The sequence below is a fragment of the Camellia sinensis genome, chromosome 11 (genome assembly GCF_055761805.1).
Source record: "Camellia sinensis isolate YWXY chromosome 11, ASM5576180v1, whole genome shotgun sequence".
NCBI lineage: Eukaryota > Viridiplantae > Streptophyta > Magnoliopsida > Ericales > Theaceae > Camellia > Camellia sinensis.
Window position 1 is genome coordinate 54,258,530 of NC_138971.1, and position 18,853 is coordinate 54,277,382.

General features: G+C 32.7%; 2 protein-coding genes across 2 annotated transcripts; one reads left to right on the top strand and one right to left on the bottom strand.

Annotated features, from left to right (window-relative positions):
- Positions 1-118: 118 nt before the first annotated feature.
- LOC145802341 (uncharacterized) lies at positions 119-523 on the top strand. The gene has a single exon (XM_082895038.1). It carries the CDS (start codon positions 119-121, stop codon positions 521-523), a length of 405 nt encoding a protein of 134 aa, XP_082751164.1.
- A 2,686-nt stretch (positions 524-3,209) lies between these two features.
- Positions 3,210-4,615, bottom strand: LOC145802342 (uncharacterized). The gene is made up of 2 exons (XM_082895040.1): positions 3,944-4,615; positions 3,210-3,860 (listed from the first exon to the last, which is right to left on the bottom strand). The coding sequence occupies exons 1-2, from the start codon at positions 4,613-4,615 to the stop codon at positions 3,210-3,212; spliced, it is 1,323 nt and encodes a 440-aa protein (XP_082751166.1).
- Between the last annotated feature and the right edge of the window lie 14,238 nt (positions 4,616-18,853).

The window sequence follows — 18,853 nt, forward strand, 5'->3', positions numbered from 1 at the left end:
TGACTATTTCTCAAAATGGGCAGAGGCCGTGGCTTTAAATGATATAAAAAGCACAGTTGTCTCTGAGTTCATCTGAACCCATATCATTTGCAGGTTATGGATTCCATAAACTATCATCATGGATAATGGACAACCATTCAGGAGTGATGCTTTGAACAAGTTATTTGCCAAGTACAAAATCAAAAACAACCATTCATTAAGATATTATGCACCTACCAATGGTTTGGCAAAAGCTTTCAACAAGACATTGTGCAAAATCCTCAAGAAGATGGTGGATAAGAACAAAAAAGCTTGGCACGAAAAGTTACAAGAAGCTTTGTGGGCTTATCGGACTTCGCATAGAACTTCTACTCAAGCAACCCCTTATTCGTTGGTTTTTGGAGAAGAAGCAGTGTTACCACTTGAGGTTCAAATACCATCATTGCGAGTGACAATACAAGAGTCCTTAACAGAAGATGAAAGTGCAAGAGTGAGGTTGACTGAGCTGGAGACCCTGGATGAAAGAAGGTTGTATGCTCAATAGAACTTGGAGATCTACCAACAAAGGATGGCAAATGAATTCAATAAAAGAGTGAGGCTTCGTTCCTTTAAAAAGGGAAACTTGGTACTAATGGTTAGAACACCCATAGTAGTCTCACGAAGAACCAAAGGAAAGCTTGAGCCCAAATGGGAAGGACCTTATGTGATTAAGAAGGTTTATTTTAATGGGGCGTATTTGTTGATAACGATGGATGGTGACAGAATCATTCCCCCAACCAATGCAAGGTTCTTGAAGAGATATTACCCTTAAGAAAGCTTACTAGGTTGAAAACCCGAAAGGGCGGTCTAGGCAAAAGTTAGGGCAAAAAAAAAAAAAAAAAAGTCGAAGACCACCAACGGTATTGTATGTGGTTAAACTGCTAAAATATCCCACCAAAATCTAAGGTGGTAAAACATTAGATACTCTTAGCCCGCAAGAGTATAAATTGTGTACGGCCAAACAAAAGTCAAAAACCACCAACGATATTGTATGTGGTTAAACTGCTAAAATATCCTACCGAAATCTAAGGTGGTAAAACATTGGATACTCCTGGCCCGTAAGAGTATAAACTGTGTACGGCCAAACAAAAGTCGAAGACCACCAACGATATTGTATGTGGTTAAACTGCTAAGATATCCCACCAAAATCTAAGGTGGTAAAACATTGGATACTCCTGGCCCGCAAGAGTATAAACTGTGTACGGCCAAACAAAAGTCAAAAACCACCAACAGTATTGTATGTGGTTAAACTGCTAAAATATCCCACCGAAATCTAAGGTGGTAAAACATTGGATACTCCTGACCCGCAAGAGTATAAACTGTGTACGGCCAAACAAAAGTCGAAGACCACCAACGATATTGTATGTGGCTAAACTGCTAAAATACCTCACCGAAATCTAAGGTGATAAAACATTAGATACTCCTGGCCCGCAAGAGTATAAACTGTGAACGGCTAAAATAAGACAAATCAATGTATTGTATTGAGAAATTTCATATAACAAATAAATCTATCACTAAGCGAAATTTCATAAATACATTATGTTCAGATGAATAACAAAATAAATGTGCATTCATTCATTAAGAGAAGCCTTAGCCCTTTCAAAAGCACGTTCCACAACACTGTATTGTCCATTCTTCTTCTTGTGCTGGTTCAAAACGTTCAGAGCGGTTTGCACGTCTTTTTCTGATTTAGAAACACTCTCGGAAGCTTGTGCAAAATCACACATAAAGGATGCATGTTCCGCTTGGGTGGATGACAATTCCTCTTCAAGTTGTTTGAGTAGCTCTTTAGTTTGAATAATCTTTTGATTAAGACCCGCAATGTGCTCATCTAACTTGATAATTGAAGCAGACAACTGTTCATGTTCACCAGAAACTTTGTCGAAATGAAGCTTCTTCTCATAGTATTGGGCCTCAAATTCTACAGTAGACAAGTTTGAAGAATCTGCAAGTTAGGTTTTCAAAGCAAAGCACTCAAGGAATATCTTTACCTTCTCGTAAAATGAGATAAAGTCTACACCCAAACTCTTCAAAATCATGAAAACGTTGTTTGCTACAACAATCATGCCATTAACATCCGTCACTGATTGGAGAGAAATAGTAAGACCTTTCTAAATATAGGTGGCTGCTTCGTTAGAGGAAGTTCCCAAAAGAAGGCTAGATGGAGCAAAGGGTGCTTCAAGTTTGTCAAATAATTTGTTAACCCCATTTGTTTCAAGTAAGTCTGCAAGAATTTGGGCCTCTTCTGAGGTATCAGAAGTAATTTCGTCTGTCTCTTCCAATGTGTCAGAAGTAATTTCTATGAAAATAGAAGGAGATACTCAATGAAAACATAGAAGGTAAAAACAATATATATATATATATATGGATGAATGAAGTATACCTTGGTTTACGGCTTGAAGAGACTTAGGTGTGGGAGAAGACAAGTTGTGATTCCCACAAGCGGACCACGGATTCTGCAATGTGGCATGATCTAAAGAGAAAAGAGTTCCTTGAGTATGTATACATGATAAAATAGAATGAGGTACAAGGAATGAATAAGAATACCCTTAAAGGTAGCCAATGGCATATACGGGGCATCTGGGGAAGTCCGAGGCACAGTGCCTAAGAAAATGAGAGGTGTTAATAAAAAATAAAAAAAAAAGAGAGAAAGAATTATACCTTTCTCTAATAGCTTGGATGGCTTGTTCGAAAAAGGAGAAGAAAAACCTACATTTGCTGAGGGCAATTTACTAATCTTAGTCGGTGTGCCATCTAAAAGAGGGGTGTAATCATAAAACTCATCTTCACTCTCGCTACTTCCATTGAGAGAACAATCAAAAGATTTGGTAAGAGAAGGAATTTCAACACTCTTAATGCGAATACGACCAAAGGCAGTTAATTCATACCCATCTCTCTCAAAGAGTTCTTGAATCATATTCTCATCTTTATCTTCAAGAAAAGAGTACAAGTATTTGCGAAATTGATCCATTGGGATTTTGGTCGCTACAGTGGGTTGGGAAGTTCCTGTACAATCACTGACAGGCATAGTCTCTGGAAAAAGCTTTGCGAGACTAAAAAATTGAGGGCCAGAATCTACTTGCTCAAAGCTAAATCTCATTTTAAATTGACAATTACACATATCCTCGAAAAGATGAAGGAGATCTGAAACCGAGTAACTAGATCGGGAAGGAGCAATAAGTGGTCGACTATTATCCATTCTCTGAGGTGATGATGCTTCCAGAGCAATAAGGATTCTTCGTCTTTCGGTCTTTAATTGACATATCCAGTTTTCTCTTGTGTGAAGATTTTAGCTTTGTATAAGTAACATATTGGAGCACGGTAAAGGAAGTTCCCAACCACCAATTGGCATAAGTCATGGTTACGTGAGAAGTAGATCGGGTGCCTGGTAACTCCAATGAGACTTTTGTCCCACAGCATAACATATGGCGCCAGTTGTAATAAAATTTAGACCACTCAGAGGGCTGCCGACAAAATACATTAAGCGGTGTAGGGCACGCTTGAGCAAACCCAAATTGACGACCGTATCGGTTAGGGGAGTACGGTTCATAAATGAAATTAAATCCCATTTTAAAAGTTAAAATCTCTTGCCTCAAAGATATAAGATAGCCAAGATGGAAAGGCGATATCATTTCAGAGTCGACCAGAATGCCTAAAAGTTCACCTTCATGGATAAGAGCCCTAAACTGACACTCTGTACGATAAGTTAGGAAAGAATCCACAAATGGAAATTTATTAGTAAAATACTGGGCAGCCGATTGGTTTCTAATAAATCCAAGATATGGCATGAAATGAATATCAGGAATTGGACAGATCGACTGAGGATCCCTATGAGAGTAAGTCTTAACAAATATAGTGAAATCCATCCAAAAAGGTAATGCAAAGGACCCTGAATATTTTCCTTCCCAGGTGAAGGTAATGATACCATTTTACCAAGAGAATGATAGAGGTACACAAGGATAGGGATGGCCAAGCTAAATAAGGTTCCACCGGCCATTTTGGTGGCTACATGAAACGTAGTCGGACGAATTTCCTCGGAAGAGTGAGGGAAGACAAATCCGCTAAGCCAGCTTGCCAAAAAACCAGAAAGATACACATCATCAGGGATTCTATCTTTTCGTTGAAAACCACTAATCGAAGTTGGGGATTCGTCAATGAATTTGACAGTCCAATGGTTAAACTTCTTGGATTGAAAAGAGCTGGCATAAATGTTGAAAAGCCCACGGCACGCCTTGGATGTCTTGGACGAATATAAAATTTCATTGGAGGGGGTGAACTCTTCATAAAACTCGCCACAGATAGGGAGCCCGCTAATGCGATGAAGGTCCCATAAAGCGATCCCAAGTTCACCGTAAATGGTGTGGCAAGTGTTGGTGTCGGGTGACCACCGCTCTAAGAATCCTTTGAGCAAGGAGACATTCCTAGCATAAGCAAATTGGGATACATAGATTGTAGCATAAATCCCACACTTCTTCAAAATAGGGGCAAATGTGGAAAGAACATCATTCAACCAAAAAATCCATATAGGGGATTGCAAATGGGTAGAAATGCCACGAACATTAAAAGAATTATCCCACTTCAATTTTTCATGTTTCATTCTCTTAAGAAGAGTATTAAATTCAGAGCAGTCAAGGTCTTCAGAAAATGGACGGAGGATTGAGACAGAGAATGAACCGATTGATTTGGAGTGCCCTTTCTCAAGAATCTCACAGCAGTTTCAAATTCCTGTATAGACCAAGTCTTTGGAAGCCGTATGTAAAGGGATGTAGGGGTCCAACTCGGTAGGTGGCAATAAAGCAGTGATAGGTTTGTGCCGAATTATTTTCGGACCAGATTTATCCAATACATCCCTCTCGTCATGTCGAAGTTATTCAAGTGTCTTTTCCATGCTTCCTAAAAAAAAGGGAGGTGGTTAGTGAAGGCAAAATGTCATAATATAAAGAAATTGATGAAAGCCCCTTGCCAACGAATCAAGCCGTTGGGGTGAAGGACACAATCACTGCCAAAGACTCAAGCCGTTGGGGTGACGGACACAATCACTGCCAAGGACTCAAGCCATTGGGGTGACGGACACAACCACTGCCAAGGATTTAAGTCGTTGGGGTGATGGACACAATCACTGCCACGGACTCAAGCCGTTGGGGTGACGGACACAACCACTGCCAAGGACTCAAGCCGTTCGGGTGACGGACACAACCACTGCCAAGGACTCAAGCTGTTGGGGTGACGGACACAATCACTGCCACAGACTCAAGCCGTTGGGGTGAAGGACACAATCATTACCAAGGGTCCAAGCCGTTGGAGTGAAGGACACAATCACTGCCAAGGATTCAAGCCATTAGGGTCAAGGACACATTCACTGCCAAGGATTCAAGCCATTGGGGTGAAAGACACATTCACTCCCAAGGATTCAAGCCATTGGTGTGAAGGACACAATCATTGCCAATAATTCAAGCCGTTGGGGTGAAGGACACAGTCACTGCCAAGGATTAAAGCCGTTGGGGTGAAGGACACATTCACTGCCAAGGATTCAAGTCATTGGAGTGAAGGACACAATCACTGCCAAGGATTCAAGCCATTAGGGTGAAGTACACATTCACTGCTAAGGATTCAAGCCATTAGGATGAAAGACATATTCACTACCAAGCCATTGGGGTGAAGGACACATTCACTGCCAAGGATTCAAGCCATTGGGGTGACGGACACAATCACTACCAACGATTCAAGTCACTAGGGTGAAGGACACAATCACTGCCAAGGATTCAAGTCATTGGGGTGAAAGGACACAATCACTGCCAATGATTCAATCTATTCATTGCCATTAGGTTAGAAAGGGCAATGATACCTGCAAACAAACGCTGATGCCTTGCATGTTGCCTGCAAAAGAGGTAAAAAGACATAAAATAAAACATATAAAAGAAAAAAAAAAATATATATATATATATATACTTCGTTGTCGTGATTCGTACAGTTAAAATTCACTGGTACGAATCACGAGGGGTAGGCTTTGGTTAGATTAGATTCAAAATGGACCAGCTGAAACTGAGATGGTAGAATTCGACCATTTTGGTCTGGAACTATGTGGCCTACCTTCTGAAGATGTGACAGAAAATTCCAACAGGTTTTATTTAAGACCACTGCCAAAAAACAAGAGACCTGCCATGTCAACAATTCTACTTGGGCTATTTTTCTTGCAGGTTTTATTTTTTGTTTTTTTAAAAAAAAAAATAGGACAGGGACTGTATTTGGGCTAGTTAAGTTCATGATCTAACAACAAAATATATATTTATAAGGCAAAAAAAATAGAGCAGCAGCTAAAAAGGGCTGTCGTTTTTTTACATGGTCTTTGTTTGTTAGACTATTTAGGTTTATGGTCTGGCAAAATGGGCTGTCTTTGTTGCCATCATATAAAAAAAGTCTGTTTGGTCTGATGACTAGCAGTAACAAGGAAAAAAATGGGACAGCAGCTAAAAAGGGGCTGTAGTTTTTTTTTTTTTTTCTTTTGTTAGACTATTTGGGTTTATGGTCTAGCAAAATGGGCTGTCTTTGTTGCCATCATATAAAAAAAGTTTGTTTGGTCTGATGACTAGCAACAACAAGGAAAAAAAAAATGGGGTAGCAGCTAAAAAAAGGGGCCGCAGTTTTTTTTTTTTTTTTTTTTTTAGGTTTGTTGTCTAGCAAAAATGGGCTCTCTTTATTTCTAGGCCATATTTGCTAATGGCAGCAGGTTATACACAAGGTTCATATGGGTTATAAAAGGGTTCATGGAGAAGAAAATTTTTGTTGGAAGGTAAAAAAAAGAGAGCAGGTTAAACTGTGACAAACAAAAAAGGTCTTTGGGCTAGGAAAAAAAATTTGCTTGAAAGGCAGCAGGTTTTTTGTTCAAGTAGAAATAAAAATAAAAAAATAATAGAAAGGAAAGAGGCTACAGCTTTTGTTATGAAAGAAGGCAGTAGGTTATTCATCTTTTCAAGAAGGATCTTTGTTGGGACTACTTGGACTTAGTAAAAATTTTGGGAAGGGCTGTCACATGGTGATATACATACTGAAAGAAAATATTTTATGGAGAAGAAAACATACCTGATTTAAAGGAGTTTGAAAATATTCTTTTGTGTCTTCTTTAAAGTATAAGAAGAACAACTTTTGTTGGAAAAAGAAGAAAGATAATGGCTAGAAACAATCTGCTGAAAAAAAAAAAAAAAAAAAAAAGCGCTACAGGGAAAATATATGGGCTGTATCTTTTGTATACTCAAAGAGCAATTGCTGCTGGAAAGATACTAAAATAATGAAGACCTAATATACACCACAAAATCTACAGAGAAAAAACGAGAGGCTATTGGAAACAATCTGCTGGGAGCAAAAAAAGTTACAGGGAAAATATGTGGGCTGTATGCATGGATAGGTGTCATATAAGCAAAAATTCTTGCTTAAGAAAGGAGGTTGTGTTCTCCTAAAATACTTCAAACAACAAGAGTTTAGGTATAATTTGAAATACTAAGTAAGAGTTTGTGTAGGATTAGAAATCCTACCAATGCCAATCCATCCTATTCCACTTTGACAAACTCCTAAAATATATATATATATATATATATATATATATATATACTGTAAAAAAATCCGAAAAATAATAAGTGGCGAGTTGGAGGCCCACAAAAGAAAAGGCCCAATTAAAAATTGTGGCCTAGAAAAGGAAAGGTCTATGATGGCCTAGAAAAAAAATCTGCTATAAAAAATGGTGGCAAGTTAGAGGCCCACAAAATAAAAGGCCCAATTAAAAATGGTGGCCTAGAAAAGGAAAGGTCCATAATGGCCTAGAAAAATCCATAATGGCCTAGAAAACATCTGCTGTAAAAAATAGTGGCAAGTTGGAGGCCCACAAAAGAAAACGCCCAATTAAAAATAGTGGCCTAAAAAAGGAAAAGTTCATGATGGTCTAGAAAAATCCACGATGGCCTAAAAAACAATCTATTGTTAAAAAAAAAAATGGTGGCAAGTTGGAGGTCCACAAAAGAAAAGGTCCAATTAAAAAAATGGTGGGCTAGAAAAGGAAAGATTCATGATGGTCTAGAAAAATCCATGATGGCCTAGAAAAAAAATCTACTGTAAAAAAAAATGGTGGCAAGTTGGAGGCCCATAAAAGGAAATGCCCAATTAAATCTTGGATCTTTCTCATAACCCTTCAAAAAAATAAAAATAAAAAATAAAAAAAAATCAAGTCCATAAAAAGGACCCATGCAACAAAAGTAAATGGCTCATGGACTATAAAGGGCAATTAACCCTTTATTTTTATTTTTATTTTTTAAAAAAAAGAAAAAGATCAAGTCCACAAAAAGGACCCATGCAACAAAAGTAAAAGGGCCCATGAAAAAATAGTCGTCAACCCAAAAAAAAAAAAAAAAAGAGGCAAGGGACCAAGGCCAAGAAATAATCCCATCCAAGACCTAAAGAGGATCTAGATAAAAGTGTCAATTCGTCGTGACTCGCACAGTTAAGAAAATTCACTTGTGCAAGTCACGAGAGGGCATTTGTTGGCACATAAATTTTAACCAAATTTATGTTTAAATTTCAAATACAGTCAATGACATACATAGAGCCTACGATAAGATTGTTGTAGACAATTACTTCCCAAAATGATTAACTTGCTCCGTTGAAGTGTATAAATAAAATAACGTCGTATCTTAATGACGTTATTCACGATGCTCAAATGACATGTGGAGCCTACGAAAGATGACACCTGTAGAGCCTACAGCAAAGACACCACACAGGATGAAACCCCAAAGATCAATCCGGTTAATCTGCTATTATTCAAAATTCAAATGGTGCTATCATTTAATTTGAAATTCAAATTGAAGATGAGACATTCCTATCACCTGATGACCCTCTATAAATATGAGGACCATCACACAAGACGGGAGAGGAAGAAAATCAGAAGTGAAAAGATTAGAGAGAGAGAGAGAGAAATTGAGAGCTAAAGAAGTCGTTACAAGAAAGAAGAAGAGAAATCTAGAGAACTCAAGAGCCTACGCTAATAGCGATGAATAGGTAAAGGGTTCCAAACCCAAGAATTGTATTTTGTATTCGAGAGTTCAAAACCCATAACAATTTCAATAAAATATTTATTTTTCTTAAATTATCTTTTGTTATTTATTTTGTTCTTCATTAATTGAAAGTTTCATTTGTATAAAATGTATAATTAACGATCTGAAATACAGATCGGAAATAAGAACCTGCTATTCAAATAATTAACATTATTTAGTCTAAAAATTAAACAGTAGACATTTGTAACATAAAATTTTAAAATGTATTAAAACACTTCATATTTAAAATTTGTGTCAACACTCTTACTACTCTCTCTCTCTATATTGTCAAATATGTGAAGTGTTGTTCTTGGAAATGTAAAATGTGCAGCAGAGAGGATTGGTAAATGAATAGGTAGGGAAATGAATAGGCCCACTTTATTTTAATTATAAAATATATAAAAGAATTTTTTTTAACTTGACGGAGTTAAGTTTTGTTTAAATATTTGGCCACGTGGCGAGTTGAGACGCATGGGACAGGAAGCCGGGACAACAAACGGGTACGGGGGATCCGCTGCCGCTAAACAAACCTAACATTTTAATTTCAGACTTTCGGTACACCTAAAGCTGCTTTGGCATTTATTTTTAGGGTAGTGATTCATCCCCCGAAAATGGGGGAGTCCGAATCCCCCTAATTTTCATTTCAGGTAAAAAAAAAAGAAAAAAAAAAGAAAAAAAGAAAACAGTTTCCAAAATTGAAAATTAGGGAATTAGGGGCAACTTTTTAGGGCTACAAATCATTTCCCTTATTTTTATGTTATCAGCCACAATTTCCAATGTTGTCCACTTTTTGCACATTTTGTTTGGGAAAAAGCTTCGACCCCCAGTGCGATACTGGGGTCGATTGGTTGAAAAAAAAGAAATTATTTTTTTTTTTTTTTATGATTTCCACCAATCTGTCACTGGAGGTGCGACGCCACTAGGTATTGGAAGCACGGCTCTTTTATTTGGAAGAAAACACCATCTTATGTTCCATGAAGGTCTGTCTGGTCAGTCTTGAGTGCAAATGTTCACAACCCCTTCCATAACTTGTACATGTTGTGAAGGTTATTGGAATATGAACCTATAGATACCAAGTAATGTTCATTAGAGTTTTAGTTGATTGATTATTAAACAAATCAAAAACTGATGTACAATTATCTACATCATTGGGAGTAAATTTAGAAGTGATGTTTCGTAGTTCTTAAACATTTTCTTATAGTTTATCTAAGGATTTAGGAAATTTGTTATTAGGAACGTGCTATACATAAATAGTCTTATTATTATTATTATTATTATTAAGAGTGAATTATACTAACCGTCTCTGTAGTTTAGGACTTATGTCATTTTAGTTTTTAATTTTTCAATTGTGATATATTTGACCATAAATTTTGAATCTTGTTCCAAACAAAGATAATCAAAGACATTTCTTTTGCAAACCGTTCATTTGAAAGGCAAAATCGTTATACAATTTATTTTGTGTTGATTAACTTGTATGTTATTTGAAATGTAATGGAATTTTTTTAATAAATAATGTTAGAATTTTTTTGGTTATAAAGTTCTGTTTGGTTTGGTTTTCAGAATTTATTTTTAGAAATTTTTTCTAAGAAATTAAAAATTAAATTGGTGAAAAAAAATAATTAAAAACACATCATTTTTATATAATTTTATCTTTTGAAAGGGTAGAAATATATTTTTAAAATAATTTTTTTTGATATTTATTTTTTAAAAAAATTAGTTTTTATTCTTTCAAAATGCAAACATGGGGACAACTTTAATGTTATTATTAAACCAATCCATTAAATTAAAAAATCTAAAACTAAAAATATTTTTATATATTAAACATATCAATTACATATTAAAATCCTAATAATAACCATTCATTACATTATAGTCATCAAAAAAATTATCTGTTAACAAATATAACCATCTATTACATAATAATCATCCAAAAAATCAACAAAAACAACCAATCATTACATAATCATCACCTAAACATATACTAAAAATTTATTTAGTAAAAAATATGAAAATGTAAAGGTTTATTATTTTTATATAATTTTATCTTTGGTAGGTAGAAATAATTTTTAAAAATTTAAAAATAAATTTTTGACATTTATTTTTATCAAACTAGTTTATATTTTATTAAATTAACGACTTTGCCTTTGAAATAAAGTAATAGTGTCTTCAATTGTCCTTATTTGAAACGAGATTTAAAATTTAACGTTAAATACATCATAATTGAAAGATCGGAAAGTAAAATAACATAAGTTTCAAGCTATAAAGACTTTTAGTATAATTTATCTTATTATTAATGTGAATCCCGCTATATTGTATTTTATAATAAAAAAATTATGGATAGATATATGTGTATAGCATTACCCTTGTTATTAAAAGCAAAAATAGTGGGCATGTTGCTTCTACCTTTTTCATACAAATAGATTTTTTTTAAAAAACAAAATTTCATATAGAATGATGCGGCACTCGTTTCAAGTGGAATGATTGGTTCAATTTAAGAGTATACTAAGGACCGAATCATTATTTATGGTTTCATTAGAACCAAATCAAACTGAACTAGTAAAATGGAACTTGTTTGGATTTAGAACTACATTTTTAGAAACCTTGACATCATGAGCACAAAATATTGTTCATAGCTTAAAAATTATTTAGAACTAGTTTTACCATTATACAGTGTGTTTGGTGGAGGACTACAATTTATGTATATATATTTGATATTATTAAGATATTTGAGTGTTTATTGTAGATAACAAGTTATACGTATATATAAATAATTCAGTTCGGTTCCAAACCAGTTCCGTAATATTATTTTGGACCAAAATGTGAAGTTGTAATTTGCCGATTTTAAGAACCAATGCCAAGCTATGTATTGATAAAATCAAATTAAATTGTACAATTTAGTCTAAATAAGATTGATTTGTGATTTTTTTTAATTTATTTATTTAACCATATTTTATTGTCTTTTGTATGGTAGTTTTTTTTTTTTTTTTTTTTATCCAGAGAAAAAAAGGATACTCTGAGGTGTCGTTACTGCATCCATGAGCTTAGACCTCGGAGTAACCGGTTACTAGCCTGATTTTACCTAACCCATAGGAAGGGACTCATCATTGAGATACTAATGAAACTTAACCACACACCATGGACGAGCTTAGATGTCAATCAGAGTACAAGACAAGATCTCTATGAAGAGCCAGCTGCAAAGCAGCAAATTTGTCCCCCAAAATTCGAACCTTTGTATGGTAGTTTGGTATTACATATTTTTTTGTCTTGTGATGGTATTGTCACCCAAAAGTCCATTAGAAATGCTGTTAATGTCAACATCATACACGACTAAAACAAGGATGTAAATCAATAGTGTTTTACAAAGCACATGTGTTTTTTGTAAGGAAAATGTCATGTTATGTTACATTTAGTAGGAGTCGCTTGCACTAGATTATCCTTGGATCATGTTTATTTATGAATTAGATCAAATGAGATTATAGGTATAGTTAAATGATGAGATTATTAGTACGGTGAATGATGAGATTATAAATATAGTGAGATTGAATGTTCATTACCAATACAATGATGATGTATAGATATAATCCAAAGACATGGTCATTCTAGCATTAATCTTTTACAAAACAAGCATGATTTATGGGAGGGTAACCAAATTGCTATGTCAATCCCATAACTTATAAGGTAAAACGAAGCGATCTGAATCCTTTCTACTACTTTTTTTTATCCAGTCATCATCTCACAATTAATTCAAAAGTCAGAAAGCATATTCTTCATTCAGTCTTCATCCAATAGTTGAACCAAAAGTCAAACAACTAAAAAATTGTTATTATCACTATCTATGGCTTTTAAATAAATTATTGGATGATGACTGCATGAAAAAAAATTGTAGAAAAGATCTTTTTCCAAAACAAAGATAGCCTTGCATACAAAATGAAGGAAAAACCATAACATGATGACGGAAAAACCATAACACGAGTCAATAAAACTAAACAAACACAAAATTCCAGAAGAATGGCTTCTTTGAGGGATGTCATATACATGGAAGATTAAACCACTTCACAATGGAGTTGCATAATCTACTCTAATTTTTTTTTTTTTTTTTTTTTTTTTGGGGTCTATAATTTAATAATGAAATTTCCTTATCATCACAAGTCATGTTAAGAAATTCTAACTGAATGAGTACAACTTTTGTCAAAATTCTAGGGCTTCCTTAAAAAATTTAGCTAAAAATTAATTTGTTGGCTAAAATAAAACCATATTGCGTGAACTAAAATATTAAGTAGTGACCTGAGCATCACAGTTCAAATCATCTGAGGAAATGCTTGGTTTCACTTTTCAAAAAACAATTTTTAGAAAACTTTACTTTCTTATTTTTCGTATTTTTTGTTTTTACTGATTTTTTTTAATATTTTAAGCAATTTTTAAAATTTTTAGACATACTTAACTTAGATGTATCTAAAAAGTAAAAAAAAATTGTGAAGAAAACCTTTTAAAAATTCACTAAATACCCAAAATACAAAAAAAAATACGAAAATTCAGTACATTTTTTGTGTTTTTATGTATTTATTAATTTTTTAAAATATTTTTTCACATTTTTTTTTACTTTTTAGATACATTTAAGTAAGGTACATCTAAAAAGTTAAAAAAAATATTTAAAATTTAAAAAATATTCACTAAAAACAAAAAAATAAGAAACTAAAAAATTTAATTTTCAAAAAACTTAATTCAAAAAACTCAAACCAAACACACTATGTTGGTTATATATGCAAGCAAAAAAATAAGGGAAATAAAAGAATATATCAATTTACTTCAATGCTGAGGAAAATATAAATGAAATAATTTTAGGTACTATGAAAATTTAATCATAATTACCTAAAGTGTAAGGTATAAATTTAAAATGAGTATGATGTGAGTAATATACTAATATGCAAAATAAATCTTACCCGCATATTTCAATTTTACATTAAATTTTAAATTATTTTTCTAAGTATGTAGCACAACTCAACAAAAATACATACACATAGCAAAGTTACTTGCATGACAAGCCTAAACGATAGTTTTTAGTTTTTCATGATTGATGGATAAAGGATTATAGTCAAAGCGTCACAAAATAAAATAAAATAAAAAAGTTAAATAGTTTTCAACTCAAACAAAGATGTCAAAATTTTATTTTCATTCTTTTTACTTTTTCTTTTTCACAAAGTTAAAAAATTATTTTTTAAATATTTCAATCTTTTTTATCTCACCAAAAAGTCATTTCCGAAATAAACTCTTATTCTTTTGGTTGATTAACCATGAATTTTTGTTTTGAAATTTATTTCTGAAAAAAAAGTCAATGATGTAGATTTAAAATTGATAAAAAAAAAAAAAAAATGTGTGTCAGATCAAAATAACTGTGGTCCATACATGTCATTTTCTCAGTAATTTTTCTAGTATTAGGATTGTAGTTTGATAAATAACAACAATGATTCATCCCACTAAAAACATCACCACTAATAGTACTAATACATTAAAAAAGTAAAAAAAAAAAAAAATACAACTCCAAGATCAAAACATCACATCATTAATGGCGGGACCCACTGCCACCTAATTTTTGTGTGTGGGTTTTTTCCTTCCAAAGGCCAATTATTTGTCATGAAATGTTTACTTTTTGTCTTTTTGTATTAAAAAATTAAGGAAAAAAATATAAATGTTTGGGTTAATTTTTTGATTTTTTATGAAAAAATGTGTATTAAAAAATTGTATAAATTAGTGTGTAGAGAAAAATTAGGATTGGGAGTTGTACAGTCGTAATTTTTAACTTTTGGTTAATAGTGATAACTTTTTAACTTTTTAAGTAATTTTTTGACTTTTTAACTTTTTTTAACTTTTTAACTTTTTAATTTTTTTTAACTTGCTACACTTGACCTAAATAAATAAAAAGTCTAAGTTGTTGTTCCCTATTCCTTGATTAAATATGTGGGGGGTAATATTATCCAAACATAATTTATATACTTATATAAATTATGAGTCATGCTACTAGGGGTGAGCAGCGGATATACCGATCCGCCAAAACCGACCGAACCGAACCGATCCGCCGCATTTTGGACGGATGCGTGATGATGAGCGGACGGTTGCGGATTGATTTTCTCCAATCCGCCAATTTGGCGGACGGATGGCGGATTTGAGATTTTTTGGCCGCAACCGAACCGCCAAACCGCCAAATCGCGAGCATCTGTAGTAATTTATAAGACTTTGTATTTTCAATTTGTTTAAATATTATGTTTGTGTTTTCAATTGAAAAAGAGTTTAAATATTCTGTTGAAAAAAAGTTGTCAACTTGAATATATTTTTGAATTGAAAAAAATAAACATATTATTCATCTATATTTTTTAGTTTTTAAATCTAACTCTAAAAATAATAAATAAAAAATATGATATATGCTGGTTGGTTTTTGTTTTCAAAAACATATGTATATGTAACAATATAGAGACATTCAATCTCTACTACTGCTCTGTTTATGATTTTGGTGGTTTGAATTGTTATTATATTTTAAGAATCACAGATTGTAATACTTTATAGGGATGAATCATGCTGTAATTGTAATATGTGGATGAAGCATACAGTGATCGTGATATTCTAAAGTTTCAAACTTTCTTTCTTTAGATAAGGCATACAGTGATTGTAATACTTTTTTAAGTCATTGACTGTAATACTTTTTTTTTTCTTTTTTTTTTTTTAAGGAAGTGCACAAGTTGAATTATGTTGAAAATTTATAAAATTTTAAACTGCCAAACCGATTCGCATCCATCCGCCAAACCGCCAATCCGCTCAATCCACATCCGCCGGATTGACGGACGGATGCGGATTGATTTTGTTCAATCCGCCAATCTGGCGGACGGATGGCGGATTGGAGGTTTCGTGGCCGCAACCGACCCGCGCCCACCCCTACATGCTACCATACATATTTTTTTTAAATGTGTATTATATGTGAATCATGATATTTGTGATATTGATTATCATAAATATCATAACTAAATTATTTTTAGTCATAAGTAAAAAAAATAATAAGTCATAACTAAACAAATACATTTCCAATCATAATCAAAATAATAATCACAACAGATTATAACTAATATCATAATGAGTCAACTAATATCATAATAAATCATAATTAACACCACAACATGTCACAATGGTACACACTCCAAAATCGGTTGTATTATAGAATTTTTCAAAATGCTAAGCCTCCATTTGAGAAGTGGGCTAGGTTTTTAGCTTTTTGGCCTTTTTGGCTATTTTAGCCTGGGCTAAAAAGTTTGGTTTGAGAAAGATTTTTTGACTTTTTGATTTTTTTAATTTTTTTTTGAGAGAATAGTGTAATGATTATGAATTAGATGTGATGTTTTATTTGTTATGACTAAAATAACTTATTTTATCTTTTATGACTATTTTAATCTCAAAACCACTTGCTAAACACCACCTAATATAGATAATGTGAATAGTTTGTACTCATTCATTGAAAATCGAAATTCTCATTGCTTCTTTTTTTTTTTTTTTTTCGATTCAAAAATACACATTGCTATGGATCATAATTATAAAGACATTATTTCAAATAATTTTTCTATATAAGACATTTGTATATATAAGTCTTATTTGGAAACTAATAATTTTAATTAAAAAATTATTATAAACTATCACATCACTATCTCTTTATTTTCTTATAATTTTTTATAAAAATATTTAAAAAAATTATTAAAATAACTAATTTCCAAACCAGCACCTCTATTTATTAAAAAAAAAAAAAAAGAGCATGTCAACATCCTGGGAAGGTGACTGGAAAACAGCTGGAGAAGAACGTACTTTTTTGTCTCACTCTTGAGTTTGTCCATAGTATGTTTTTCTATATAATTACTCAAAGGGCATTGTTATGAAAAATTATATATCTTCCCACGTCTATTTATCTTTATGTATATATTTAATGATTTATTTTTTTATTATAATTTTATTCTAAAATAAAATTATTAGAGTATCCTTATCTTTTTCATCAAAATCTTAATTTCTTAACACTAACCCTAGCTACCGTCCACCACTATTGTCGCCGCTATTATAATTTTACAAATCTGAGTTCATTGCAATCTCTTGATCTCAACACTAACCAATTGAGTGGGAATTTTCCTAAAACATTGTTTATATATTTATTTTCAATAGCTTTTTACTATTGTTTTCAATAGCTTTTTATTACGGTTTTATTTTCACGGTTGAAAAGACTATTCACAATATGTCATTTTTACTATTTCACTTCTTGTTCTTCTTCTTCCTGTTCTTCGTCTTTTGTTTTTGGGTTTTTTGTGTGGCTATCTCATACATAGGGATGTGAGCAGTGCGATTTGGACGGTTTGAGAGTAAAATTACAAATCGAATAGCGGGTTGGCGGATTAGCGGATTGACAAATTGCGGTTTGGGCGGTTTTTGGCCGATTGAAGAATATTCTAACCAATTATCATACATTTGCATAATATATAATACTAATTTGTATAATATATTTTAAATATATAACACAAAGTAATTTTACATAATATATTTCATATATATATCTACTAATTTGTAATAAATTTATATCTTAAATCTCTCATACTCATTTTTACATTGAAATTTCATTGGAAGTTAAAAAATATATATGTATTAACTATAGCGGAGCGGAGCGGTTCGGTTGACGGATTATAAATTTTAAAATTTAAACCGCGGTTAGCGGTTAGAGCGGTGTGGATTTATGCGGATCGGTGCGGTTTTAGCGGATTAAGCAGTATTTTGCACAGCCCTACTCATACATGCATATTTTCACTACTATACAAGAATTCTATTCTCAACGGGAAAAAAAAAACATCAAAAAACAAGGATCTAGTGGTAAATATTCTTTCAATTCAATTCAATTTTTATTTTTTATTTTTTTATTTTTTCGTAGTGAGTGAATTTTTAGATTGATTTGTTAATATCTTTATGGTGATGTATTATTTGTTTGCTTGTGTGTCCCAATTTATACATATGTTTCATTTTTGCAACCGAAAGATTTTTTTCACTGGGCCATTGCCAGAATACTTGAAGAACTGTTCTTTACCAACTAGAGAATGTATGTTGGTTTAGGATTTCAATGTTAAAAAGAAGGATATTTTTGACAAAAAGGATTGTTCATTGAGTAAAATTACAACATTCAAAATTAGTTGGTGTGTGTATTGGGAGAGGATGTGGAGTAAGATAAATTTGGTGTGTGAAATAGAATTATCCCATTGTTATCAAGAGTCAACACTATTTCAAGTAAACTTTAGCGGGTAAATTACACCCCTAATGTTTGGATTTAATATATATCATCTCTTGACGTTTGAAAAATTACACTAACCTTCCTGTCATTGTAATTATTTAGACAATATAAAAACATTGAACTCATACACACTCTCTTTCTTGTTTTGCTTTACTTTACTTTCTCTTCTCTTTTTTTTTTTTCTTTCCTTTCCTTTCCTTTCCTTTGCTTCACTTTTTTTTTTTTTTTCCAATGTAATTTCCTCTACTATTCTATTAGGAGTTGTTGCCTTATATATAAGTAAAGGATTTGTGAAATAAGACTATTAATTACAGAAGTGTAAATGTAATTTTCAAAACGCTAGGAGATAAACGTTAGGTGTCAGTGTAATTTACCCAACTTTAGCCTTGTTAACACAATGAATACCACAATGCAGCCTAAGTTTCTTCAATCTCCATGGCCATTCTTCATCAACGTAAGCTCA